The sequence below is a fragment of the Acomys minous genome, assembly GCF_964271855.1.
Source record: "Acomys minous genome assembly, chromosome: 6".
NCBI classification, from domain to species: Eukaryota; Metazoa; Chordata; class Mammalia; order Rodentia; family Muridae; genus Acomys; species Acomys minous.
In genome coordinates, this window is record NC_140487.1 from 121,460,142 (window position 1) to 121,486,453 (window position 26,312).

Below are 26,312 nucleotides of genomic sequence, written 5' to 3' on the forward strand. Positions count from 1 at the left end.
TGCACTGAAGCCCCCCCTGGGAAGGGGCAATGTCTCTACTAGTGTGCCAGCAACCCCACCCCTAAGCCCCAAACCAGGCCGGATTTACTGAAAACATTTATTACAACAGAATGTCAGAGCTTTGTGACTGTAAATCACCACTTGCTTTACAGTTGCTTTACATGGGCTTGCTTGAGGTTGTAGAGGGCGGTTGCTCATGGGACTGAGGACCTGACTGCCCACTGAGGGCATCGCTCTTGCCAGGAAGGACCCTTTGGCAGACCCCAGTAGAGGCGACAGGTGGCTGTTAGAAGAAGTCTAACATCAAGGAGTCTGAAACCAAAGCTGGGTGCCTTCCTCCCATCACTACAGCGTTTTCCGGCGGAGTTCTGGCAGGGGCAGGGTTCTTGGCTGTCCTGTGGCTGATAACGATGCTGCTGTTGGTGACACGGGGCCCGTACCAGCCTTTCCAGAACTGGGTGTCCTTGCCCCCATGTTGAAAAAGGATGTGGCGGACGCCTGGAGGGTAATCGGAAAAGGTGTAGGAGACCTGGGGAGAAGGGGAGAGGAAGAGACCATTGAGAATTGGCCATGGGGAGGACAGCGTACCACACAACAAGTGCCACTTGTTCTTTAACAGCCTGGCTCTGGGGGAAGTGAGCAGCGCCGGGCAAGCAGGCAGGGTCTCACCTCCTTGGGGCGGGGGAGGGGGGGCGGGGCAAGCAGGCAGGGTCTCACCTCCTTGGGGCGGGGGAGGGGGGGCGGGGCAAGCAGGCAGGGTCTCACCTCCTTCCACGAGGCATCACTCCACTGTTCAATGATCACAGGTGGGGGCTCGAAGGAGGCTAAGACAATATAGTCAGCGGAGGCCAGCTGTACGCGGAGGTGATAGATGCAGCCACAGTCTGCTCTGGCGGCAAACCTAGGGAGGATGGAGTAGCGGTTGGGCACCCGGGCCTCTCTGGAGGCCAGCTCTGGGGACAGTTCGCGTTGGTAAGGACCCCTGTGCCCACAGCTAGCAGGCTCTGCACTCCTTATGTCCCAGTGTTCCAGGGCAGCATCTATCCTCACTTGGGCCTCAGTCTTCCCTTCCAAGAAAAGGGTGTGAGCCTGAAAACCAAAATGGCTCTCTACAAAGACATTATTCCATCCAAGCCTGTCACCAATGTCACCAAGCCTGTACGATGGATTGCTGTGCCCCAGTAAGTGTGTGCACAGAGAACCAACTTAGGAAAGGCCCTTAGGGAGGGGTTGAGGGTGGAGCTTAGCAGAGAGTGTATGCTTAGCACTAGATAAGTCCAAGGTTCCATATAGCACCAAAGAAATGAATTCAAGAGGTAAGCTGGGCATGGCGGCGCAGGCCTGTAATTACAGCCCTCAGGGAGGCAGAGGCAGGAGGATCTCTGAGTTGGAGGCCAGCTTGGTCTACAAAGGGAGTCCAGGACAGCCAGGGCTACAAAGAGAAACCCTTTCTCAGAAAATGAAATTCAAAAAGTGTGGGATAAGCAGGGAAGGAGCGGGAGGCACTCTTTTAAGAAGATGTGTGAGTTTCCGCAAAGTTCAAGGAGGGCTGGAGTCCTCTGGTTCCAGGGTAGGCCTCAGTGCCCATCTACAAACATGGCTGAAGTTCTGTGTCAATTATCAGGAAGAGGGGACCCTGGGAGCAAAGGGTGATGGGGGTACAATGTGGAGGGGAGTGAGGCTGGACTGTGGCTCTTAGGCAGGGTGAGCCCTCCCCGTGGGTGCTCTCGGCAGGAGGGAAGGCAGAGGGTAGGAAGCCAGGCCACTCACCAGTCCTTAACCACGATGTCAGGCCGAAAGGTGTCCAGCAGCTCCTCCCAGTAGCCCTCGGCTTTGAGATCCACCACCTGGGACTTGAGGCACATGCTGGGGGTAAAGGACAAAGCTTGCTTTGCCAGCATGCCAAACAAGGCCCTCCCTTGCCAGGCAGATGGCTCAAGGGACCCAGGTGACCCCCAGGACAGGCCCTGGCTGGAGCTCCTCGGGTCTATCTGAGGGAAACAGGCGAGTCACCTTTGCTTTTCTCTGGGTACCACTTGATCTCATGGGACATCGTGGAGTGAGCTGACTCCTGCTCCTGACTTTATGTCCAGCGAGCTCCTTATCACTTGAAACCCAGTGACCCACCCAAGTTTTCTGCTCCTGGATGCATGTTTGGGGAGGCCCCCCCATTCTGCCAGTTGGCAGTCTCCCTGACTCTGCCCTCAGCATAGACCTCCCTCCTCCCCCCATTGCTTACCCATAAGAGGTGACAAAATACTTCTTGACCCTGGGGTCAGGAAAGCTTGTGCCTAGGTCCCCAGGGAGGCTCTCCACCTTCCACTCATCCCCCAGGTTGGAGTCTATCCGCCAAGAATTCATGTTCTCTGGGGGAAATGGAAGCGCAGGTGAGATCCCCTTGTTCTCTTCCGGCTGCTGCAGCTGCCGCCTATAAGGTATACACTTGGAACTTCGAGGCCCTTTCTGGTCCCTGGAGACTTCAGGGGTGGTGAGATTTGTGGCTAGGGCCTGTTTAGGCTCAGGTTTCCAGGGTTGTGGATACCAAACAAGGCTGCAAGAGTCCTGTGGTATGAGGGACCTACAGGAACAGGGTCAGATCTGACTGAGTGTGGCAGACTGGGAAAGTACAAAACCATCACCGCATAAGCTCTGCCAGTCCACTCACCATTCTCCCACAAGAGCCCAAACAGTCCCCATGTGTCTAGGGGACTCCCTCCTTCCCCCCCCCCCCCCCCCAAATAAGAGAATTCCAGGAGCTGGGCTGGCATGAGTTAAAGCCACAGGAGATCTGAGCAAGGCTAGGCTGACCACAGTCAGGCATGAGGTGGCATAAAAGGCGCAGCTGCACGCCTTTAATCCCTGCACTGGGGAGGCAGAGGCAGGAGGATCTCTGAGTTCGAGGCCAGCCTGGTCTACAAAGCTAGTCTAGGACAGCCAAGGCTACACAGAGAAGCCCTGTCTCGAAAAAAAACAACAAAAGCCAACAAAAAACGAGGCTGCAGAGTAGCTCTGTGACACGAGCTGAGCTGGCAGGCTGCCTGGCAACTTCTGAGTGAAATCTAGGGCAGGTAGGAGATAAGAGTGTCTGAGGTGCTGCTTGTGGGTCCTCTGACTGGCCTGGGCCTCCTCAGTGTATGACTGTTCTGAGCGTTAAACCAAGTCACGCTTCTCAGGGCCCAAAGTACTCTACGATGCAGAGACAGCCACTCTTAATGTTTGTCTATCTTCCAGAATCCCAGTTAGGACAAGGAAAAGATGGTAGCCATTGGAAGTGAAGACTAGGCCTCTTTTTTGTTTGGTTGGTTGGTTTTTCCAGACAGGGTTTTTCTGTGTAGCCTTGATTGGTCTGGACTCTCTTTGTAGACCACGCTGGCCTTGAACTCACAGCCTCCGAGTGCTGGGATTAACTGTGTGCTGCTATGCCTGGCTTAGGCAAGGTCTCTTAATGGCCGCTGTGGCCTAAGAAGCAAGGTGAAAGGAGCATTGATACCGACCCAGTGAGGAAAACCCAAAGGCCCCAGGCCAAGACGGTTGTGCTCTCAATCCTTCCTCTATTAACAGGAGGATGGGCTGTCACATCTGCAAAGCCCCAGAGAGTCCCAGGACAGGCAGCAGAAAGCCTGGATAGAGCTAAGGGCTGGTACCCTGCAGTGTGACGCACAGGGTCCATTAGACCTGCAGGTTCTTAGAAAGTGTTCCACGTCCATGCAGAGATGGTAAGTGAGGGGCAACCTTGTCTTAGGATAGGTTGTCAACCCAGGGGGTGAAAACCAGCTAGGCAGATAAGGGTGCTTGCTGCCAAGCCTAACACCAGAGTTGGATCCCCAAGACCCACATGGTGGAAGAAGAGAACCAACTCTGGCAAGTTGTCCTCTGACCTCCACCTGCACACTGTGGTGTATGTATACGCCCCCCCCCCCCAAACCACGGATACAAAGTAACCGGTGAAGGGTCTAGGCAGGTCTAAGGCCCAAAGGACAAGAAGCCAAAGTGTGGTAAATGTTAGGGATACGGGACCATTGCAGGCAGAGTAGAAACACAAGTATGAAGGGCCCGTGGTTCAGGAAGGTAGAGAACAGGTCCCATTGGCAGCCTGGCCTCAGCACTAGCCCACCTTCGGCACATGGGTTCCGGAGGAGGTTCCTCTGCAGACTGCACAGGAAATAGAAGATCTTCCAATCTTCCACGGGCTCGTCCCAGTCTTTGGTGATGAAGCCCTCCTGAAGGCTCTTGCGCTTCCACAAAGTCACCACATCAATGAGGTCTCGCCAGAGGCTGCAGACGAGGCGGCAGTTACGCAGCAGCTGTCGGGCAGGGACGTGGGTGAACAGTTCTAGCAGAATGTTCTCCGGCAGCTCGTTGATGTTGGCCATGGTGGCAATGGCGAGCTAGGCTCCCAGGCCTGGGAGTGGTAGGTGACAAGACAGTGTCTTTAAGCCCTGAGCAGAAGATCTGAAAGGAATGCCTGGCTCCTCCCCTCCCGTCAGGTTCTGGAACGTGTTAGGCAGGGTCTACCCCCTGACCCAGAAAACCCTGACAGGAAGTGCTTGCCAGATAGGGGTGGAGTGTGGTCCTTGAAATCTGCCGTGTGCTTTTGGAAAAGAGTAATACAAATACTACAGCGTGGTGGGCTTGCCGGGGAGCTTGCGCCCTGAGCTCTAAGGAGGTCAAGGCAGGAGGACTGCTTGGGCTACTGACCTAGGTCAGGTCAGCCTGGGTTAGTTTTCGAAAACCACAAGAACAAAATTAAGCTTTTAAAAATTCCTTGCAGCCGGGGCGTGATGGCACACGCCTTTAATCCCAGCACTCGGGAGGCAGAGGCAGGCGGATTGCTATGAACTGGAGGCCAGCCTGGTCTACAAATCGAGGCCAGGACAGCCAAGGTTACACAGAGTGTCTCGAAAAACCAAAAAAAAAAAAAAAAAAAATTCTTGCAATAGCTGGGCAGGGTGGCACATGCCTTTAATCCCAGCACTCAGGAGGCAGAGGCAGGCAGATCGCTGTGAGTTCCAGGTTAGCCTGGTCTACAAAGCAAGTCTAGGACAGCTAAGACTACACAGAGAAACCCTGTCTCGAAAAACCAAAAATAAAAAATAAAAAAATCCCTTGCAGTGCAGTGGATGAAATTGTAAGGCCTCATGTATGCTGGGCAAGCATCCAGCCACTGAACTGTATGCCAGGCCTTTTAATTAAAATCCTCAAGGTAGCGGTGGGTGCCGGGTGCCATGGTAACTGCCTGAAGTCTCAGTTACTAGGAAAGCCAAGGGGCTTGAGCCCAGCAGTTCTAGGCCAGCCTGGGCAGCAGAGTTAAGACCTCTTCTCCAAAAAGAAAAACAGCAAAAACAGAACAGACACAGAAAGACAAGAATTTGAAAGGAGTCCCTTCCCCTACTGGAAATAATTGTTTAGGACCCGGGTTTGGTGGCACATGCTTGTAATTCTATTACTGAGGGAGGGGGGGGGGAGGCGGGGAGGCGGGAGGTAGAGGATCAAGTTTTCTAAGTCAGTCCTCGCTACCGGAAACTGCCTCTAGATCCACCGCTCACCCTAAACTGCTTTGTTTTGGAGTCTGTTGGCTCTGTGACCTGGAAAGAGTCAGGGCCACTGTGCCGTCTCTAAGTTCTCGGTGTCTCCTCTTGCTTTGACATCACTGCAGTAAACCAGCCTTTTAAAGCTCACTTCATCAAGCCATGCATTGCCTTGGGCTTCCGGCCAGGATGGGAGTTTCTGGCTATGAGCAAGCTCTAGATCATCCCAGGATTTGCCCCAGGTGTGGGTGTGGTCTGGCCGGGCGACATCCGCCTAAGCCCCCACCCCCCACCCCCGGCAAACGTTTCCACTCACTTCCCCCTGAAACAGGAACTTGGGGCTTTTCCTGGATTTTCAGAGGCTTCCTTGGAAGCTGGTGGTCTCGTGGGGCTCCCGTCCCAGAACACAGGAGGGCAGGTACACTCTGGCCTTGGCGCTGGAGGAGTCCTTACCTGGGAGGGTCGGGGAGCGGGGAAGTCGGGTCACAGGGTATGTGTTTAAATGCTTAGCTAGAGAGGACAGATGGTGTGGTAGGGTCTTCCAAATGCTCAAAATTCTTTAAGTTTCTGTGTCAGAATAAAACAATTAAAAATGATGATGATAATTATAATAAAGATAGGGTGGTGACACACCCTCATAATCCCAGATACGGTAAATTTGAAATTTTTGGCCCTGTCTCAAATTACAAAATAAAAGTAAATAGGGCTGGAACTATGACTCATTTGGCAGCACTCAGGAAGATCAGAAATGTCTCCTCCTCACAGGGAGGACTGCCGGGTGTACCATGTTTATCTAGCACTTGGGAGGCGTCCATCCTCAGAAAAAAAAAAAAAAAAAAAGAAACAACAACAAAAATCCAAGTAAACTCTGGGGATTAAAAGATGTCGGCAACTCTTAAGAGCTCCTTAGACCAGGGGCCTCCCACTGCTGTGGCGCTGACAGTATTCCACGCAGTGACACTTTCACCCACAACCAAACCACCTTGCAAGGGAGACTGCTGTGCTCCTGCTGTGCCTTGGTGGAAAAATCCACGCCGGGCTGTGACCCGGTCACGCACGGACGTCCCTACCCAAAGGCCTGAAGCCCTCTGTCCCAAGGAGAAGCCGGTGTCGCCACCGTCCCGGACCCTCGCATACGTACAGCAGGCCCGGCGTCCCGGCGCCGGACTCGGGAGCACTGGCCACGCCTGGTCCGAGACTTCCCACGAGCGCGTGACCTCCGCCCCACTCCTTGCCCCGCCCGCCGCCCCACTCGGCCGCGACCTGGGTACCGGGCGGCCGCGGCTCTGCTGGGCCTCGGGCCTGGACCTTGGCGACGCCGTCCTCCCGTCGCCTCGCCTCGCCCCGCCCCGTCCGGGCCTCCCACTCGCGTCACGCAAACGACCAGCGGCCGTCCGCGTCAGTGCGAAGATGAGCTCGGGGTCCTAGGAGCCCGTCCCCCCTCACCCCCAAAGCAGCTGCAGCCGGGGATCTCTCAAGGCTAGGTTTCTTGGACATCTACTCCCACCTCCAGGCGACAGGCGGCTCAGCAGCCGGCTCCCGTTGTCCCGCTACCTCCTCCTGCTAAGGAAGCTTTACCTAGAAACTAGTTCTAACACACACACACACACACACACACACACACACACGGACACGATTTGCCTCCAACTCCACCCACCGGGTGGGAGGGAGTTCTGCTTTCTGGGCTTGTTTTGTTTGTTTGTTTGCCTTTTTGTTTTTTGAGACAAGGACTTTCTACTTAGCCCTGGCTGTCCAGGAACTCACTTTGTAGACCAGGCTGGCTCTGAACTCACAGAACTCTCTCTATCTGCCTCTGTCTCCACCTCCTGAGTGCTGGGATTAAATGCCTGTGCCGCCACCACCTTGTGTCCATCATCTTTCTGGCTTTTGAGTGACTCTGAGGAGAAAAAACAAAAACAAAAGAAAAAAAAAACCCACACCTTTTCTTGGCCTAGTCAAAATAAATTAACTCAAACGTTCATCAAGTGCCTATCTCAGGCAGTAGTCATCAGGGGGTTCTGCAAGCTGACTACAGATCAGCTACAGAGTTCACTCAATTCTGGTCCAGGCAGGTGGCTGTGAACTCTGGCCCAGGCCAGCTCACACCCATCTATGTTACTGTTGAGATAATTAACTTTGACAAGTACTGAGCACCTACTGTGTGCTCGGCTCAATCAAAATCAGCAAGGCTGTGGGTGAGGAGACAGCAGTAAGTGGATCCTGGCACAACCTGCTGCCATGGCCACACTTCTGAAATGGTCAGCCCCTCTCTGTAGCAGGGGCAGCAGCTAGTGCCCTGCCTCTTTTGGGCCAGGCAGGATTGTTCATGAACCCACCCTTCTCTCCAAAGCCACAGGGCGCAAGGAGGCTGGGGACCATTTTATTTGGCTGTGCAATAGGAGGGGTCAAGGGATGGTGTGTGAAAGGAAGCTCCTTCAGGTGAGGCTCAGACATCTCCAAGCCTGCATCCTCTGGGGAGCCCTGTACCCTGTGGTACCCACCCAGGCTTTCAGGGCTTTGCTGATTACAAGGGCGGTCTTTTCCTAACTGCCTATCTGGCACCAGGCCCGACTTGTAGGCCAGAGTGGAGGGAGCGCATACAGCAGCTGACAACTAGGCGGAGGGCTGTCCAGGAGAGCCTTCTATCCCAGATCTGCCTCCCTACGTCTGCATCATCGAAGGCAGGCCCCAGATCTGTCAGACATCTTGTCTGTCCCTGCTCTAACATCCTTGAAGGAGAAAGGTCAAAGGTCTGGGGACAAGACAGGTCTGGGCAAGCATCTGAGCTTAGGGGAACTCTCTGATAAGCAAGGAAACCTCTTGCATTGCTAACCCCAGGCACTGCACCTCTCAGCAGGGGTGGAGGGTCGGGGGACGACTTGCTGGAGGGCCGGCTTCTGGAGAAAGGAGGGTGTCCCAGACACTAGAAGGTTCCCTACAGAGAAGGCAGCTGGGGACAAGGACTACCATCGAGGTCTCGGGCTGCCTGACTCCCACCTCCCCCCCCCGTCCCAAGCCTGGCCCTTTCTGACTGGTTACCAGTTAGGGCTCTGAGGACAGGGGCTCAGGGGGCATCGGGGCATCGGGGGCCCGATGACGATGCTGCTGTTGGTGACTCTTGGGCCGTACCAGCCGGCCCAGTAGTGAGTGTCCACGCCTCCGTGCTGAAACCAGATGTAGCGGACGCCGGGAGGGTAGTTGGAGAACGTGTGTGAAACCTGGGAAGGCAGGCAGAAGGGAGCAGTCAGGGACTACTATGTAAGACCCGTCTCAAAACACAAAGGCGGGGGTGGGGTGGGGTGGGCAGGTCATAGAGAGATGATTCCCTGTCTAACAGCGTTGCCTGCTCTTGTAGAGGACCAGGGTTCCATCCCCAGCACCTATGTGGCAGGTCACAAACATCTATAAGTCCAGTGCCAGGAGATCTGACACCCTCTATGCACATAGGCAAAGCACATAAATATGTAAAATAAAAAGAAATTGTTTTTTTGTTTTTGTTTTTTCTTTTTTTTTTTTCAAAGATTTATTTATTATTATGTATACAGTGCTCTGCCTGCATGTACACCTGCAAGCCAGAAGAGGGCACCAGATCACATTATAGATGATTGTGAGCCACCAAGTGGTCGCTGGGAACTGAACTCAGGAGCTCTGGAAGAGCAGTCAGTGCTCTTAACCTCTGACCCATTGCTCCAGCCCTGTTTTTGGTTTTTTGAGACAGGGTTTCTCTGTGTAGTCTTTGCTGTCCTGGACTCACTTTGTAGACCAGGCTGGCTTCGAACTCACAGCGATCCTCCTGCCTCTGCCTCCTGAGTGCTGGGATTAAAGGCGTTGCGCCACCACCGCCCGGCTAAAAAGAAATTGTTTGTTTAAGAACGACAACAACAAATCAGAGTTGGGGATGAGGATTTGTTGAGAGTGCTTGTGTAGCACACTGGAAGCCTTAGGTGGCGAACACCTGTAATCTTAGCACTTGGGGGGCTAGAGGTAGGAGAAGCCTGAGCTCAAGGCATCCTCCACTCTGTAGCAAGTTGGAGACCAGCTCGGCCTACATGAGACCCTGTATGAGAAAAATGAAAACAAAAACAAAATTAGATAAAACAAAGAGCCACATTATTCAGCCTAGCAAGGGCTGGGTTTTACTGAAGGTTCAACTCACCCTGGGGTGGTTGGCTGAGGACTTGTTTACATCAGGGCTTGATAATTGTGTTAATAAAGTTTTACTGGAATAGGGCTCACTGGTTGTCTAAAGCTGCTTTCCCAGAGCAACAGCAGCAGAGCTGAGACGGCAGCCCTTGTGATGGAATGTTTGGATCTGAGTGTGTATTTAGGCATGTGAGTGCAGTGCTCACAGAGGCCAGAAGAGGGCGCAGGAGTTGGAGTTACAGGTGTTGTGAGTCACCTGACATGGTGTGTCAACCAAACTGTAAGAGCAGCAAGTACTCTTAACCTCTGAGCTGACTCTCCGGTCCTCCCCTCTGGCTTAAACACCTTTTAAAATTACATTTATTTACAGTGTATGTACATGCATGCTCTAGTTTATGTGTGGTGGTCAGAAGACAACTTGTTAGAGCTGGGTCTCTCCTTCCCTATGTGGGTCCTAGGGACTGAACTGAAGTACTCAGGCTTGACAGCAAGTGCCTTTTCCTCATGAGGCATTTATCTGGAAGGCCACTGTCTGCCTTCTTGTTGTTGGTCTGTCTGTCTGTCTACCTGTCTATCTATCTATCTAGTTGGCAGGATCTCTTGGACTCAAAGAGATCTGCCTGCCTCTGTCTTGCTGCACTCTGCTTTGCCCTGATGTTTTATTTATTTGTTTGCTAGTTTATGTGTTTACTTATTTTTTATTATTAGTTATTTATCTATTTTTGGTTTTTCAAGACAGGGTTTCTCTGTGTAGCCTTGGCTGTCCTGGACTTGCTTTGTAGACCAGGCTGGTCTCCAACTCACAGTGATCCACTTGCCTCTGCCTCCTAAGTGCTGGGATTAAAGGTGTGTGCCACCACCGCCTGGCATGTGTTTTACTTATTTTTAACACCAGGTCTCTGTGGCCTATGTAGGCCTGGGAGTCACTACAAAACTCAAGCTGGCCAGGTGCAGTGGTTCACATCTTTAATCTCAGCACTCAGGAGGCAGAGGCAAGAGGAACTCTGTGAGTTCAAGGCCAGCCTGGTCTACATATTGAGTCCCAGAACAGCAACGACTACACAGAGACACCCTGTCTCCAAACAACAACAACAAAACTTTAACAGAAACTTTGTCTCGGAAAACAAACAAACAAAATACCTTTGTTACAGTTATTTTTATATAACTGTGTTTATTTCCCTTAGTTAAGGGTCTCAGTTATTTGTGTGATAGCTGGGTTAAGAGAGAAACTAAGAGACAGAAACACAGTTTGATAAAAATAACTGTAACAAACCCTCAGACTGGTTTGGAACTTACAGTGATGCCCCTGCCTCAGACTGGTAAGTACTAGCAGTAGAAGCTTACATCACCACCTCAGGCTTTGTATCTGGCCTCAGTGATAAAGGCTTGCCTAGCATGTGTGAGGTTTTTGCATTCTGTATCTAAACCCACCAAATAAAAAGAGAAAGACAAGTGTGACCATAGTGTAGATACCACAGCTGCTTCTCAACTGATGGTGGGCAGGTCCAGACAGACCCGCCATATGCTGAAATTCGGCTAAATGGAAGATTTGATAAACCCGTCAGCCATTAGAAAAAATATTCTGGGAGCTGGAGAGATGGCTCAGAGGTTAAGAGCACTAACTGCTCTTCCAAAGGTCCTGAGTTCAATTCCCAGCAACCACATGGTGGCTCGTGACCATCTATAATGAGATCTGGTGTCCTCTTGTGACATGCAGGTGAAACACTGTATACATAATAATAAATAAATTTAAAAAAAAGAAAAAAATATTCTGCCAGACAGTGGTGGCTCATGCCTTTAATCCCTGCATTTGGGAGGCAGAGGCAGGCAGATCTCTGAGTTCTGAGTTCAAGGCTAGCCGGTTCTACAGAGTGGGTTCTAGGACAGCCAAGGCTATACAGAGAGACCTTGTCTCAGGTGGGGGGTTGGGGGGAGAAAAAAAGAAAGGGAAAATATACTAAGTAGAATGCTGGTAAATCCTAGACTTACAGTGGGGTCCCATTCCCATTGTAAAGTCAAACTTAGGTTGGTGGGGGAAGTGCTGGAGAGATGGCTCGGTGGTTAAGGCACTGGCCACTTTTGCAGAGGACCAGGGTTTTGTTTTGTATATGTGTACACATGTATTTATATATGCTAGTTATCTCTTATTCTAAATTGTTTTTGTTTTTGAAGCAAGGTTTCTCTGTGTAGCCTTGGCTGTCTTAGACTTACTCTGTAGACCAGGCTGGCCTTGAACTCACAGCAGTCCGCCTGCCTCTGCCTCCCAAATCCTGTGATTAAAGGTGTGAGCTACCACGCCCAGCTCTAAATTGTTAACAAATAAATTATTCCAAGAATGTGATAGTTGGCTGGGCATGGTGGCGCACGCCTTTAATCCCAGCACTCTGGAGGCAGAGGCAGGCAGATTGCTGTGAGGTCAAGACCACCTTGGTCTACAAAGCAAGTCCAGGACAGACGAAACCCTGTCTTGAAAAACAAACAAAAACAAAAAACAAAAAAACCCAACAAAACAAACAAACAAACAAAACAAAACAAAAACAAAAAAGAAAGAAAGAAAAAAAGAATGTGACAGTCAAGGATGACAAAATAAACGCTCCCTAAGGACGCCATGGTGCCTAGCTCACTCGGGAGAGAGCTTGCTGAGCAGTCACAAAGCCGCAAGTCCCCGCTGTAGCATCGCGGCTGGGTGTGGCCGTGCTTGCCTGCAGTCCCTGCACTCCTCAACTGGAGGCAGGGGGATCTGAAGAAGGTCATGGCCATCCTCAGTTACACGGCAAGTTCCAGGCAGCCTGGCGTCTATGAGGCCATGTCTTGAGAAAGGGTGTTAAGTTGAAAGTGAAATAGATAGTCGGAACTCAGAAATCTGAAATCTGGAATGCTTCAAAACTCAAAAGCTTCGTGTACCAGTGTAGCACCACGTACAGAAAATCCACGTCTGTCCCTATGTGACAGCTCACCAACAAAACACGGGTGTACTAGCCGGGCGTAGTGGGGCCTTAATCCCAGCACTCTGGGAGGCAGAGGGCAGGTGGATTGCTGTGAGTTCGAGGCCAGCCTGGTCTACAAAGAGAGTCCAGGACAGCCAAGGCTACACAGAGAAACCCTGTCTTGAAAAACCAAAACCACCAACCAAACAAACAAACAAAAACAACCCACGGGTGCACTAAGATGACTATGTGATTACCTTCCCATGTACAATAATATACAGGACACAAATGGATTTCCTGTTTAGATTTGGGTTCTCTTCCCAAGGTTCCTCTCTCTATAAAGACACTCTGCAGCACAGGCCGGCTCTCAGGCCTCCGGTATTATTGGACCCTCTTTGTTTTAATGGGAAAGCAAACAGGTGTGTCAGTGGTTTTGTTAGTGACATTTAAGCATAGTCTCACACAGCTGATGCCCATCATAGGCTGCTTCCCTCGCCTTTAAATTGGATGGATGGGTGAGGAGCATCATCAGGAATCCAGAACTTTCCCTCATCCTTCTCCAAATAACCTCATCCTCCAGATCTGATATAATTCAGAAGCTTTCAGAAGAAAAATCATTTCGCTCTTCAGCAAAGCCTGTAGTCCGTTACTCTAGCAAGCCGTAGCGTTTGCTTAGACCTTTCTAGACTGTTCCTTATTTCTCCCGGTCTCTTTGTCTAGACATGGAGATTCTGTAGGGGGGCTGCCTGTACCCGCTTGCCTTTGCTTGTAGCCACGTTCCAAGTGGGAGGACCAGGGTTTAATTTCCCCAGGCCCACACAGCAACTCACAACCTCTGTCACTCCAGTTCCGTGGGATCTGCCTCCCTCTTTTGGTCTCCTCGGGCACTGCATGCGTTTGGTCCGCATACACGCAGGCAAACCACCCGTACACAAGTAAATACACAAGTAAGTAAATCATACAAATAAGCAGGGAACTCTGTAGAAATGATAAGACATTAATATTAGTAGCAGTTGCACTTGCTGAATATTTTCTTTTTTCTCCTCCGTTCCTTCCTTTTAGTCTTTATCACATAGGTTTCAGATGGTACGTGTTGTTATTCTAGAAGTTGCTATATCTGGCCTCCTAGTCCTGCATCCACGTTGGGATCACGGGCACAAGCCACCATACTTGATCATTTATTTTAATTTAATTAGGTAATTTTTCAGTTTTTGGTTTGTTTTTGGTTTTCTTTTTTCTTTTCTTTCTTTCTTTCTTTCTTTTTTTTTTTTTTTGGTTTTTCAAGACAGGGTTTTTCTGTGTAGCCTTGGCTGTCCTGGACCCACTTTGTAGACCAGGCTGGCCTCGAACTCACAGCGACCCACCTGCCTCTGCCTCCCGAGGGCTGGGATTATAGGTGTGCGCCACTTATGCCCAGCTTGTTTTTGGTTTTCAAGACAGGGTTTCTCTGTGTAGCCTTGGCTGTCCTGGACTTGCTATGTAGACCAGGCTGGCCTCGAACTCACAACAATCCGCCTGCCTCTGCCTCCTGAGTGTTGGGATTAAAGGCGTGTGCCACCAGTGTCCAGCCGTCCCTCAACATTTTAATTTTACTTTTCTGTGATACTGGAGTTGAGCAGCCAGCACATGCTAGGCAGGCACCAGTGAATGTTATCTTAAGCTCTCTAACTAGGAGACAGAGTCTAAGTTGTCAGACTAGCATTCTCCCCCTCCCCCCCCACCCCAGACAGGATTTCTCTCTGTAGCTTTGGCTATCCTGGACTCACTTTGTAAACCAGGGTAGCCTCGAACTCACAGTGATCCTCTTGCCTCTGCCTCCCAAGTGCTGGGATTACAGGCGTGTGCCACTGTGCCCAGCAAGGCTAGCCTTTACCCATTGCTGCCTCAGTTTCCCAATACTGAACATTTCTGGTTGCACAGCCTTTATTTATTTATTAATTTATTTATTGGTTTTTTTTTTGAGGCAGGGTATAACAGCCCTGGTTGTCCTGGAACTCACTGTGTAGACCGGCTGGCCTCGAACTAATAGAGATCTGAATGTCTCTTTCTCCCAAAGGCACCAAAGACATGCGCCATCACCACCTGGCTTTACTTATTTTATTATATGTATTTTAGGCTTCCTTTTATTCCATGTGTACGAATGTTTAGCTAGCATGTATGTATATGCACTATGTATGTGCCTGGTACCTGCAAAGAACTTAAGAGGGGATTGAATCCCCTGGAACTGGAGTCACAGATGGTTCTGAGCCACCATGAGCTGGGGTTTGAACCTAGGTCCTCTGCAAGAGCAAGAGTGTTGTTAACTACTAAGGCTGTGTCTTCAGGCCCAGTTATTATTTACTTTTTAGGACTGAGGATAGGGCACAGGGCTTCGTGTGTGCTAGGCAATCAGTCTACCACGGAGACATTCTTTCTGGAACATTTTTTGTTGTTGTTGTTTGGGGGCTCTCCATGTCTCCCATCCCTGATGTCTGAGTTGGAAGGTTAGACCTCTCCTAAAGCACGTGAGGCTGAGCAGCAGAAACTCAGGTGAGAAATGGCAGGGTTTGGGTCTGGGTACCGGTCCCTGTGCGGTCCCTGCCCACATACCTCCCTCCACTTGGCATCGCTTTTCTGCTGGATCGTCACCGGGTCTGGCTGGAAGGTCCCCAGTGGTGCATGTGCTGATGACAGGAGCTGGACGCACAGCTGGTACTTGGACCCGCAGTCTGGCCTGGCTGCAAACCTGCAGATAGGAGAAGAAAAGGGTCCATGAGGACCTGGGAGATGGGGGGCAGGGCAGGGGTGGGGCGCCTGGGTGGCAGGCCCCCCTCCCCAGACCCTCGCCCCAGCACTCACCAGTCCTTGACCTCGATGTCCGGCCGGGTGGTGTCCATCAGCTCCTCCCAATACCCTTCAGCCTTGAGGTCCACCACCTGGGACTTGAGGCAGGTGCTGGGTGGGGGGAGGGAGGGAGGGGCTGGAGTTCAGCACTGGACCCTGATGATAGGACATGGGCTTCCCCCCCCACCCTAAGGCCCTAGATCTTACTAATAGGAAGTCACGAAGTATTTCTTGACCTGGTCATTGGGGAATTCCTTCCGCTGGTCTTTGGAGAGGTCTTCCACTTTCCATTCATCACCTCCGTTCACGTCCAGGCTCCAGAACTCAAATCCCTCTGTAGGGAGAGCACAGTCTACCATGCAGAAGGCCCCTCAGGGCAACTTCTCCACGCTCCCTTTCCTCCCTCAGAGCTAGGACCTCCAAGGTGCCTTCCAGCCCAGTGCTTTGTCATTATAGGCAGCATATTAGGTGCTTCCTGTGTGTCTTGGGTGTCGGTAAGAGACTTCCGTTGAGAATCCTGGATGATCAGAGCCCCTCTCTGATGGACAGTGCCCGGGCAGATAGACTTGAATCTCATTCAATTCCAACAGTAATGGGCCGCACGGCCATAGTCATGTTACTTTCCTTCTCTGAGCTAGCTAGCTAGAGTCAAGCATAGAGGCTAATTTGTGGTGGCACCCACCTGCCATCACAGCAAGCTGAGGCAGGAGGATTGCTGTGAGTTCAAGGTCAGTCTCGACCATAATAGTGAGTACCAGGTCAGACAGGCAGGGCCACACAACAAGATAGCAAGACCCTGTGCCTCAAAAAAGCAAAACCAAGGCCAGCAAATGCCTCGTCAGGGGAAAGCGCTTGCCACCAAGCCTGATGGCCTGAGGTGGGTATCTCAGGCTCCAACATGGTGGAGGGAGAAACTCAATTCTCACAAGTTTGTCCTCTGACTTCCACTTGTGTGCAGTAGCATGCACAGCTCCCCCGGCACACACCCCCGATACACACATAAACAGATGTCAAAAGAAAAGGCTCTGGACTGTCTGCAGAAGGCCATAATATATTGGGTTTTTGGGCCATACCTGACTCCATCACATAGTTTTTTGTTTCTTATTTATGATTCTTTAGAAGACATAAAAACCCAGCCTTTAATCTTAGTATTTGGGAGGCAGAGACAGGTGGGTCTCTGTGAGTTCAAGGTCAGCTTGGTCTACATAGTGAGTTCCAGGACAGCCAGACTCACCTGTTTTATGATCATAGAGAGACCCCGTGTCATCACTCTTCCAAAACCAAACCAAACCAAACCAAACCAAACCAAACTAAACTGTAAAACTCTTCTGAATCTATGGCCTAGGTTTGGGCTGTATTCTGCCCAGGATTGGAGCACAGCATGGCTATGGGGAGTCAAAGGACACAGACAGGCAGCCAGAGGATCTCTGGGCAGCTTGGACTAATGTCCTTACCACAGTCCCTGATGTTTGACCATGCCACAGAAGACAAGTTCCTTCCTGCTGTAACTCATCCTCAAGTTACAGCATGGCCTGGGCTGGAGGGGTCCAATGACTAGAAGCCTTGTGTTTGACCTGTCATTGAACTACAGTGCACAGGGGACTTCATCCCTCATCCTCTCATAGGCAAGACCCTTTCTGGGGTAGTCCTGGGGGGGGGTGTCTGTAAGTGAGGACACAACAGAATGTGGCTTCAACTAGTGTCTTTGGCACAATCTGTTCCAATCGGCCATTTCTTCTCCTAGGAAAGGTTTAAGGAGAGACTGGCTTCAAACTCATGATCTTCCTTGCCTTAAGTCTCCCGAGTGCTTGGGTGTTAGCACCATTACCAACTGAGAAGTAACTGGTTTGCTTTGAGACAGAGTCTCAGGTAGCCCAGGCTGGCCTCTAATGCATGCCCTTGAACTCCCTATCTTCCTGTGTCTACTTCCCAAGTTCTGGGATTACAGGTATGTAATAAGAAATAAGCTATAACAGACAGTACCCTTGACCTCAGTCTACTCATTTGTAAAGAAAGTGCCTACTTTTAAGACTTATTGTGAGGGGAGTAAAGGCCATAGTGTAGCTAAAGGGCTCACAGCCAGTGTTTAGGACATGTACGCTGGTGACCTCACAAAGCACGTGACCTGTTGAGGTCACCCTCTGGCACCCACCTTCGGCACATGGGTTGTGAAGGAGGTTCCTCCGGAGGCTGCGCAGGAAGTAGAAGATCTTCCAGTCAGCCACAGGCTGGTCCCAGTCCTCCGTGATGAAGCCCTCTCGAAGGCACTTGCGCTTCCAGAGGGTCACTAGGTCGATGAGGTCCCGCCAGAGGCTGCAGACAGGCCGGCAGCGCAGCAGCAGCTGGCGGGCAGGGACGTGGGTGAACAGCTCCAACAGAATGTTCTCGGGCAGCTCGTTTATGTTGCCTACGGCCATGGCGGTGGCTCCTAGCCTGCTCCTGTGGGCGTTGGAGAGCTGCGCTATACACCCAAGCCTTCTCCCTGGCACGTGGCAATTTCAGCACCCACGGATCCCGAGATTCCTAACTCCCCTGCCCACTGACTTTCTCTAGAGTCACTGAGCTGCTCTCTGACTTTCAGCGTCCTCCACAGTAAACAGGGCCTAGAATAGCACTTCCCTCTAGCGTGCATGAGCAAGGGAGGTGCTTAATAAATGGTGAGATCTGATCCCCGCCCCCCCCCAGCCCCAGCACCTAAGGACGGCCTAAGGAGGCCCAATGAGCTCCCCAAGGTCACACAAACAGGAGAGGAGAGGGAGGCAGCCCTGGCCATCTCCGAAGGTAGAGCCAGCCATTTTTTTTCAACAGGCCAGAAGTCTTTTAAGAGGAAGATAACAATGGAAAGTCTTGTGAGCACTCCAGCCTGCCACTCTTCATCCTCTCCCATCCCCCAAACAGGACAAGGGGGGGGGGGAGAAATGACGAGAGTGGGGGTTATCACTGTTTCTCAGGACCGGGTCACAGAATACAAAAGGCTCCGTGACGTCCTCAAGATCTCAGAGAATATGACCCGCTTACCTGAGGCTGGGGAAAGGTGTGTGAGTGGAAAGGAGCCTCTTCCTATCTCCCTCCCAAAGCCTGGTGGTTGGACTCCAGCCCGAAGCTGCCTGTCCCCGCCTCCCCCCCCCCCCGCCTCCCCCCACCCCCGCTCCCACCCCCTGCCCCGCCTAGTGCCCTAGCAGTCTCCCATGTGTTATGCGTGGCCCTAAAACGGGCTCAAGACGAGATTCAGACCTCTGAGCACCGATGGCGTCCCCAGCTCGGGTCACCTAGGCCTCACAGTGCAGTGGGCCTTAAAGGCGCTGGGCCCCCAGGGTCGCAGAGGTCCTCGCCTCCCCGCCCGCCCGGCTATAGCTCTACCCACCGCGTCTCTGCGCAGCGCGTTTCCCTTCATGCAATCACCTGCTATCTGCTGAGCTGAGAGATCCGGCCAGGCCGTGGGGCTGTGCGGCCTCCGTGGTCGGTGATGCAGACCTACTCCAGTACTCGCCAATCCTTTCCCTGCTGGGGGGGGGGGCTCACTTTTCCCTTCCTGCTGTCATCTGTGCTTGGCTGTGTGGCCGGATCGGCCCTGGCCATAGAACTGAGCACAGAACACGGCCCCGCCTATTGGTCACCAGACCCCGCCCCAAACCCATCTAACACATTGGCCCCGCCCCCTTCTCCTGCCCTACCCCCACCCCCCCGTTTGGCGGCGCTGCGCCATACCCTCGGTACTTGGGGCTGAGCCATCCGGGCCAAGGGTGGCTCAGGGTGCAACCCGCCCACTGTTTGTCGGAACATGCTCCCACCTCACTACATTTTCTCTGTCACCCGAGTTTCGTTCCGCTGACCTACAATGCAGAGTCTCGGAACTGCGCCTTTCAGCCAGGGTTGGCCAGGGTTGCGGCTCCGCCCACTGTCCTCCAGGCTCCGCCCACCACTCCTTCAGGCCCCGCCTCACGAGCTCACTCCCAGAACGCGCCCCCACCGCAGCATAGGAAAATTACCTGGGGGGCGGACGGGGGAGGGAAGGAGGGCACCAATACCCCCAACTCCACTTGGCCCGGCCCCTGCATCCTCTGCTCCCCAGCTGCCCGACCCCAGGTGTCCTCATGCAGCCATCTTCCAGGCGCACCGTGAGCCCACCCATCCTGTAGCTGCCCTTGCCCCTTTCCAGTTCCCGGCTTCTCCCGGAAGCCCCACCTTGGGCTCGGGGGGCGCGGGGATCCCGGCCCCAAACGCCTGGCCGGAGGCGGGGCGGGGCGCACGGGGCCTTTAAGAGGCGCGGCGGCGCGGACCCGGCTGACGCGGGCAGCTCCACGACTAGCCACCCGCAGCGCTCCTGCTCCTCTCTCTCGACCCCACCGCAGCGATGGATGGAGATGGTGATCCAGGTACCAGCTGCTGGCCCGGCTCGCTCCAGACCGGGGAGGCAGGACAGACGAGCGCCACAAACGGCGCTCAAACTTTCGCGCCAGCAAAACCCTGGAGACAGTCTAGGGAGCAGGTTCCTGCCTGGTATCGTAATGTGGAGGGAGGAGGACGCCTGGGTCTCCAAAATGGCATCAAAGGACTCTGGCATCCCAGGCTCCAGACTTCCTGGAGTTTGAGAACCAGGTTCTTGAAAGCTTTTGCTTCCACCAACTTCTTCATTTGCTAGCTCTGCCCTCCCGGTCTCAAGACTCTCCGGGGAGTCCCCGCGGGGTCCTAGTTGTTACACGCCTCACCCCGAATCCATCCTTGCTTCCTGAATGCCTCCCTCCTTTAGAGGGGCCGCCTTGCGGGGGTAGCGGGATGCTCCATGAGGACCAGGGGTGAGGAAGGCTGCTTTTGGCAGATGCTCTGGGTCCTCAAGGATTGCCCAGTCATCTTTTCTGGCATCAAAGACCCCACCCCTTCCTCCCTCCAGCTCCCTACTGGGCCTGTAGGGGTTGCTTGCTGAGTCAGGCTGGGGAACAGACTTGCCTGCCATGACCCTAACCCCTTCCTCACTTTGGAGTGGTCACTTGTCAGAGAACAGACGCCCTCTAAGGTGGCCAGACTTCCCTCCATCCTTGCCCTCCCAGCTCCTGTAGCCCCTCAGTCACTCCCCAATCAACAGCATCCACAGGGCCCCAAAATAGGCTCCTTCCTGTTTTCTCCCTGGGCCCAGGAAGTCCCTGGACTCAGGGGCCCAATCCAGGTGAGTGAGTCAGCGTGGGGTCAGCGCCCAGGACTAGATAACTTTCCTACAGCAACAATGAGGCAAGCTGTGTGCAAGGGAGCAGGGTTGGGGGGGTTGTAATCAGATATGGGGCCTCAATGCCAGGCCTAGGGGCCAGGAGAGAGGACTGGGTGAGGTGCACCTTTCTGAGGAGCATCAGGTATCTGCTGGGGCCAGGGCAGGGCTGAGGTGATGAGGACATTGGGCCCAGCTCTCCAGAGAGCGGTGGGAACCAGGAAGGACAATTATTTTTCTCTCTGCTTGATGCTGCCCTGGGGCAGGACCTGGGGAGAAATGCTAGGTCTCTCTGAGCCCCAGTTTCCTCATTGCCAACGGAGGAGTAAACCCCTACGTAAGAAACTATGCCCCAAACATGTTAGAAATGCAGGATAGGTGGTGTGTGTGTGTGTGTGTGTGTGTGTGTGTGTGTATGTGTGTGTGATGCACCTTGGCTGATGGAGAACTCACAGATGGAGAATTCACTGAGTACTCTAAAGAAAAGAGGGGGAAATCCTGATTCAGCTTTCCGGGGCCTGATAGTGTAGGTGATGCTGGCTGCGTGGCGTTTGAGTCCACCTGACCCCTCCCCGACACACGCCCGCTCCCTTAGTGTTTCGGCTCTTCAGGGGCCAGTCTTGAGGAACTCTGAGAGAAGTGGCCCCCCATTACTCAGGGCGGCTGGGCCCCCCCTCCCCACTGGCCCTGTCCCCTTTAGAGATACCCGGCACTCGGTATCTGCTTACTCAAGGCTTCCATGGCCCAGATGAGGCCGGCTGAGGTCCAAGTGATACCCAGCTGCCCACACCGTCCTAGGTGTTCAAGAACCCAGCCTGGGAAACACTACTTCCTTCCTGGTGCCTAGCGCCCCGCCATGGGATCAGGAGTTCCCACTGACTTAGCAAGGGTGGCTGTCCCTAGTGCCTTGCTCCTCTGTGGGGGAGGGGATGAATATCAATATAAATCTGACGGTCTGACGCAACGATGACCCCATTTCACAGATGTGGAGGCTGAGAGTGAGGGATGGGAAAGGAAAGGATTCTTACCCAATCCCCCAGCCCCCCCCCCCTCTGTCGGTTTCCCACCCCACCTTATACAATATTGGCAGATCACAAGCCGGTTCTTCCTACCCTGATCCCTGACTCCCCCACCCTAATACTGCCAGTGGGACCCACACAAGTCACTTCATACCCACAGTTGTGTGGTTTCGTCCACAGTATCAAACCCAAGATCAGACTCATAATTCAACAAATGTCTTTGGTAACAACGTGGCTGGTGAAGCTGATTTCTGTGTTGGACCGAGCGAGTTCAAACCCAGGCTCCTACCTACTTACAGGTTATGTGAGGTTATGTGATCCCAGACCTCGTCACCTCTCTGTCCCTCCATGAGACAGACTAAGGCCCAACCTTGAGGGGATGGTTTGGGGATTTAGGAAGCAATTCAGATGCTCAGAGCAGTAGTACCTCACTATGGCTAAGTGCTGGTAAACACAGTAGCTCCTGACTCCACACTGGAGGGGGGAGGCATCAGGAAGACAGTGGTGTCTCCCAGGCCAGATTCTTGTACGCAAAGGCAGTTATTTTGATAACCAGATCAGGGACAGAAGCTAGGGAGCCCTTGGATGCCTCTGAGCTGCGAGAGGCTGTACTAAAGGTATGTCACGGAAGGCTCCTCAGAGGAGACCCAAGAGTGCAAGGCCAACAGTAAGCCAGATCCCTGTGAGTGCCTACAGGAGGAAGCAGCGACTGAAACAATTCTGGTTCAGGGGAGTATCTGTGGCTCTGCATCCTAGGGTGGGCCAGAGTGCCCACGCGTGCATGCTCTCTCCCTCTCTCTCTCTCTCTCTCTCTCTCTCTCTCTCTCTCTCTCTCTCTCTCTCTCTCTGTGTGTGTGTGTGGTGTGACAGACAGACAGACAGGGTGTAGTCTTTCTGGAACTCAGTATCGCATGCTGGCGTCAAGCAGTCACAGAGTACCCGCAAATCCGGTTTAAGAACTTCTGCCCCCCGCCGCCGCCGCTGTGGTTTACTCAATGGTTGGTGGAGGGGGGACAGTTTGGGAGTCACAGCTTTCCATTACTCCCCGGTCGCAGAGACTCTGAGCCACCCCGAAGAGGCGAGCCCAGAGGAGCAGCCAGAGGAGGCGGGGGCCGCCGAGGCGAGTGCGGAGGAGGAGCAGCCTCGGGAGGAGGAGGAAGAAGAGGCAGAGGAGGCCGAGTACCTGGCCCAGTTGCCGGAACCGCTGCTGCTGCGCGTGCTGGCCGAGCTGCCGGCTTCGGAGCTAGTGCAGGTCTGCCGCCTGGTGTGCCTGCGCTGGAAGGAGCTGGTGGACGGCGCCCCGCTGTGGCTACTCAAGTGCCAGCAAGAGGGCTTGGTGCCCGAAGGCAGCGCTGAGGACGAGCGGGACCACTGGCGACAGTTCTACTTTCTGAGCAAGAGGAGGCGCAACCTGCTACGTAACCCCTGCGGGGAAGGTGAGGGCCACTTACTGGGGTGCCCATTGTCCCTTCTAGAAAACAGCCCGGAATCCCCATCTGCTCCCTGGGGCATCCGCTCTCAGTGAGCTGGGGTGGGACAGGCCCCGTGGACACTGGGTTCCGGGGTAGAGTGAGAAAATGCCCACAGTCCCATCACTCCTCCTCTGCCCACCGGGACCTTGAGAGAGTAGCCACGCCCACTCTGCCTGCCACTGCCATGGCAAGAGCCAGCCCTGCCACGGCCTCAAGCAAGGGGCTGTGTGACCAGAGTGGGGTTGTCCTGTCCCTACAGAGGACTTGGAGGGCTGGTGTGACGTGGAGCACGGTGGGGACGGCTGGAGGGTGGAGGAACTGCCTGGAGACAGTGGGGTGGAATTTACCCAAGATGACAGCGTTAAGAAGTACTTCGCCTCCTCCTTCGAGTAAGGAGAAGGGGTAGGGGGGAGAGGGAGGGGAAAGCCGGCGGGGGTGGGCGTGGGGGGGGGGAGCACACCGGTCCTGACACCTGTTCCCCCAGGTGGTGCCGCAAAGCGCAGGTCATTGATATGCAGGCTGAGGGCTATTGGGAGGAGCTGCTGGACACCACCCAGCCCGCCATCGTGGTCAAGGACTGGTGAGCAGCTGTGGGGGGTTTGTCAAGACTGAAGGAGAAGGGGAAGTAGTGATGGTGGTTGGCAGCGGATGGAAAGCTGTTTCCTGTCTTGAGTTTAAAACGTTAGCGAATGTGTGCGTGCATGCCCGTGCTTAAGGCAAGGCTACTACTAATAAATTAAGGTCCGCTTACCTCCTACATGTATACACATATCCATATATATATTCCCACTTGTGTGTGTGACACCCCAACAATGTGTACCCCCTAGGATGGCTTTGGTTCTCAGGTTGAGTCAGGCGCGTTTTGAGTTTAGCTCTAGGGCCCAGTTCCCTCTTCTCTGTGGCCTCAGCTTTCTTATCTGTGAAATGGGAACACTGTGGGACACTGGCCAGGCAGGGATGCTGGGCCTGGCAGAGTGAGGCTCAGCAGGTGAGGCCTGCGCCCTGCACGCTCCTGCAGGTACTCGGGCCGCACGGATGCCGGCAGCCTTTATGAACTCACTGTGAGGCTGCTGTCGGAGCACGAAGATGTGCTGGCGGAGTTCAGCACCGGACAGGTGGCAGTGCCTGAGGATGGCAGCTGGATGGAGGTGAGCCTGCAGGGCTGGGGGACAGGCTGGGGACATTGCGGGTGGAGCTCGTGGAAGCCCCGCCCACGATGCTCGGGTGCAGAGAGGGAGGTCCACGGTTTGTGGAGCCCACGCAAGTTAAGCCCACAATCAGAGCTGGGGTCCTGGTGCTGCCCCGGGTGTGACGGCAGGGACAGGCTTAGAGACCCCTGAGGCTGACACAATATCCTTTCACCCCTAGATCTCCCACACTTTCACCGACTATGGGCCGGGTGTCCGCTTCGTCCGCTTTGAGCACGGAGGGCAGGACTCTGTCTTCTGGAAAGGCTGGTTCGGGGCCCGGATGACCAACAGTAGCGTGTGGGTCGAACCCTGAGTGACCTCCTCTACTCCCATCAGCCACCCTCTAGGAAAGAAGCCTGGGGTAGAAAGGCCTTACTTTAATTCGTAGCATCCTCACCTGCCTTGCCCACACCTTGTACCTGCTTCTCTCCGGCCCCTTCCTCCAGCCTGGTCCCCAGGGGAGAGAAGGATTTATTTGACTGTGGGATGGCTTCAGGCGGTAGCTTCTAGAGTGTACTATCTGAGGGGGGTATGGGGCTGCTGCTGGATCCCACGCACCTAGCATTGTAAGCCTGCCTCAAAGTGGGCACTCAATAAATATTTGTCCAAAGAAGGAAACGATGAAAGTGGGCATCTCCCCGTCCCCATCTCTCTCTCTGTCTCCCGAGGGCCCCTGGCCCGGCCTGGAAAAGTACTTGGTGGCAGTCCAGCTGCTCGGGTTTCCAGGGGCTCTTGGGTTGGTATGGGGCCAGCTGGACCTGGCCAGGCCTTCGGACAAAGGCTAGGATTGTGAGACTAAGGAGGGGCTGGCTGAGCCTGGCGCCTGAGGACATCCAAGCTGCCCGGAATCCACAACAGGGCTCAGTAAGGGAGTGTGTGAGATGCCTGCCCTTCAGAACCAGTAGTTAGGCTGCGTCTGCCTCCCATGTTTCTACCCATCTCTGGAGTCCTTTGATGGTGGCCCCACCGGGTCTGGATACACATTCTCTTGGGCCTAGAGATGAAAGTTTGGAGAGAGAGAGAGAGACAGAGACACACACACACACACACACACACACACACACACACACACACACACAGAGAGAGAGAGAGAGACAGAGACAGACAGAGACAGAGACAGACACAGAAAGAGAGACAGAGAGAGAGAGAGACAGAGACAGACACAGAAAGAGAGACAGAGAGAGAGAGAGGGACACACAGAGGGAGACAGAGAGAGAGAGAGAGAGAATCTTTCATTTATCTGTTCTTGTACTAACCTTCCTTACTGGCCAGCACAGGATTGGTATTATCTTGAAGCTCTGGCCGTGGGCTCCACACTTGGGGGCAGGCATGTGGAAAGGGTGCGTTAGGCTGTACGTTTAGGCTACTTGCTTTTTGACATCTTAGCCCCTTCCCAGAATGCTCTGAGGCTGTCTGGGAGCGAGGAAGAGTCCTGTCACCGTAGTCCAGATCTAGCCTCTGTGACCTACTCCCCAGCTCTGCTTTCATCCTGGGGTTTGGCGCCACCTGCTGGTGAGGCGGGATAGCGGCCTGCGCAGGGGCTTGGCCTGCCTTGTTGCCTTGACTGGATGGACACTTATTCCTTGGAGATTCCAGGGCTGCAGCCCAGAGCCCTGTGGGCCTTGAAGTGAAGCCATTCTGTCTCATGAAGAATCAACAGATCAACCATAGGCAGTGGTCCCCAGGCATGTTCTGGGACTGTCTGTCTAAGCTCTGCAAAGTCTCTGTCATGGGGCTTTGTCAGTCAGGACTTCTGGTTCTACATGTCTGTGTTTGCCACATGTGTTCAGGCACCCATAGAAGAAGGAATTACAGGTGATTGTGAGCTGCCTGATGTGGGTGCTGGGGCCTGAACGTGGGTCCTCTGGAAGGACAGCAAATGCGCTTAACCACCAAGCCACCTCTGCAGTTCCCCCATTCACCCCAGTCCTTTCTAAGGGAACCCTGAGTCTGTGGGGCAAGGTCCACACCCTCTTTAGTTGGGATCATAATCCTTGAACTCCTGTGCTG

General features: G+C 53.5%; 3 protein-coding genes across 12 annotated transcripts; 1 reads left to right on the plus strand and 2 right to left on the minus strand.

Moving 5' to 3' along the window:
• Nucleotides 1-83: 83 nt before the first annotated feature.
• On the minus strand, nucleotides 84-7,110 carry FBXO6 (F-box protein 6). Of its 5 annotated transcripts, none has more exons than XM_084786026.1 (7): nucleotides 6,975-7,110; nucleotides 5,845-6,095; nucleotides 4,115-4,402; nucleotides 2,240-2,366; nucleotides 1,771-1,866; nucleotides 766-901; nucleotides 84-529 (listed from the first exon to the last, which is right to left on the minus strand). In XM_084786026.1, exons 3-7 carry the CDS (start codon nucleotides 4,371-4,373, stop codon nucleotides 287-289), a joined length of 861 nt encoding a protein of 286 aa, XP_084642152.1. In that variant the 5' UTR covers nucleotides 4,374-4,402; nucleotides 5,845-6,095; nucleotides 6,975-7,110; the 3' UTR covers nucleotides 84-286. The 5 variants fall into 5 exon arrangements, with proteins under 5 accessions (XP_084642152.1, XP_084642150.1, XP_084642149.1 ...); XM_084786024.1 differs by lacking the exon at nucleotides 6,975-7,110 and adding an exon at nucleotides 6,670-6,900 and having other exon boundaries at nucleotides 5,845-5,981; XM_084786023.1 differs by lacking the exon at nucleotides 6,975-7,110 and adding an exon at nucleotides 6,670-6,900 and having other exon boundaries at nucleotides 5,982-6,095.
• A 784-nt stretch (nucleotides 7,111-7,894) lies between these two features.
• Nucleotides 7,895-19,339, minus strand: LOC311599913 (F-box only protein 44). 6 transcript variants are annotated; one of them, XM_084786028.1, is made up of 7 exons: nucleotides 19,255-19,339; nucleotides 18,824-19,004; nucleotides 17,574-17,860; nucleotides 15,629-15,755; nucleotides 15,437-15,532; nucleotides 15,188-15,323; nucleotides 7,895-8,746 (listed from the first exon to the last, which is right to left on the minus strand). In XM_084786028.1, the coding sequence occupies exons 3-7, from the start codon at nucleotides 17,836-17,838 to the stop codon at nucleotides 8,564-8,566; spliced, it is 807 nt and encodes a 268-aa protein (XP_084642154.1). In that variant the 5' UTR covers nucleotides 17,839-17,860; nucleotides 18,824-19,004; nucleotides 19,255-19,339; the 3' UTR covers nucleotides 7,895-8,563. The 6 variants fall into 6 exon arrangements, with proteins under 6 accessions (XP_084642154.1, XP_084642153.1, XP_084642158.1 ...); XM_084786027.1 differs by having other exon boundaries at nucleotides 19,213-19,317; XM_084786032.1 differs by lacking the exon at nucleotides 18,824-19,004 and having other exon boundaries at nucleotides 19,213-19,320.
• A 95-nt stretch (nucleotides 19,340-19,434) lies between these two features.
• FBXO2 (F-box protein 2) lies at nucleotides 19,435-24,920 on the plus strand. The gene is made up of 6 exons (XM_084786021.1): nucleotides 19,435-19,797; nucleotides 22,696-23,076; nucleotides 23,372-23,501; nucleotides 23,597-23,692; nucleotides 24,131-24,260; nucleotides 24,481-24,920. Exons 1-6 carry the CDS (start codon nucleotides 19,776-19,778, stop codon nucleotides 24,613-24,615), a joined length of 894 nt encoding a protein of 297 aa, XP_084642147.1. The 5' UTR covers nucleotides 19,435-19,775; the 3' UTR covers nucleotides 24,616-24,920.
• Nucleotides 24,921-26,312: the final 1,392 nt, after the last annotated feature.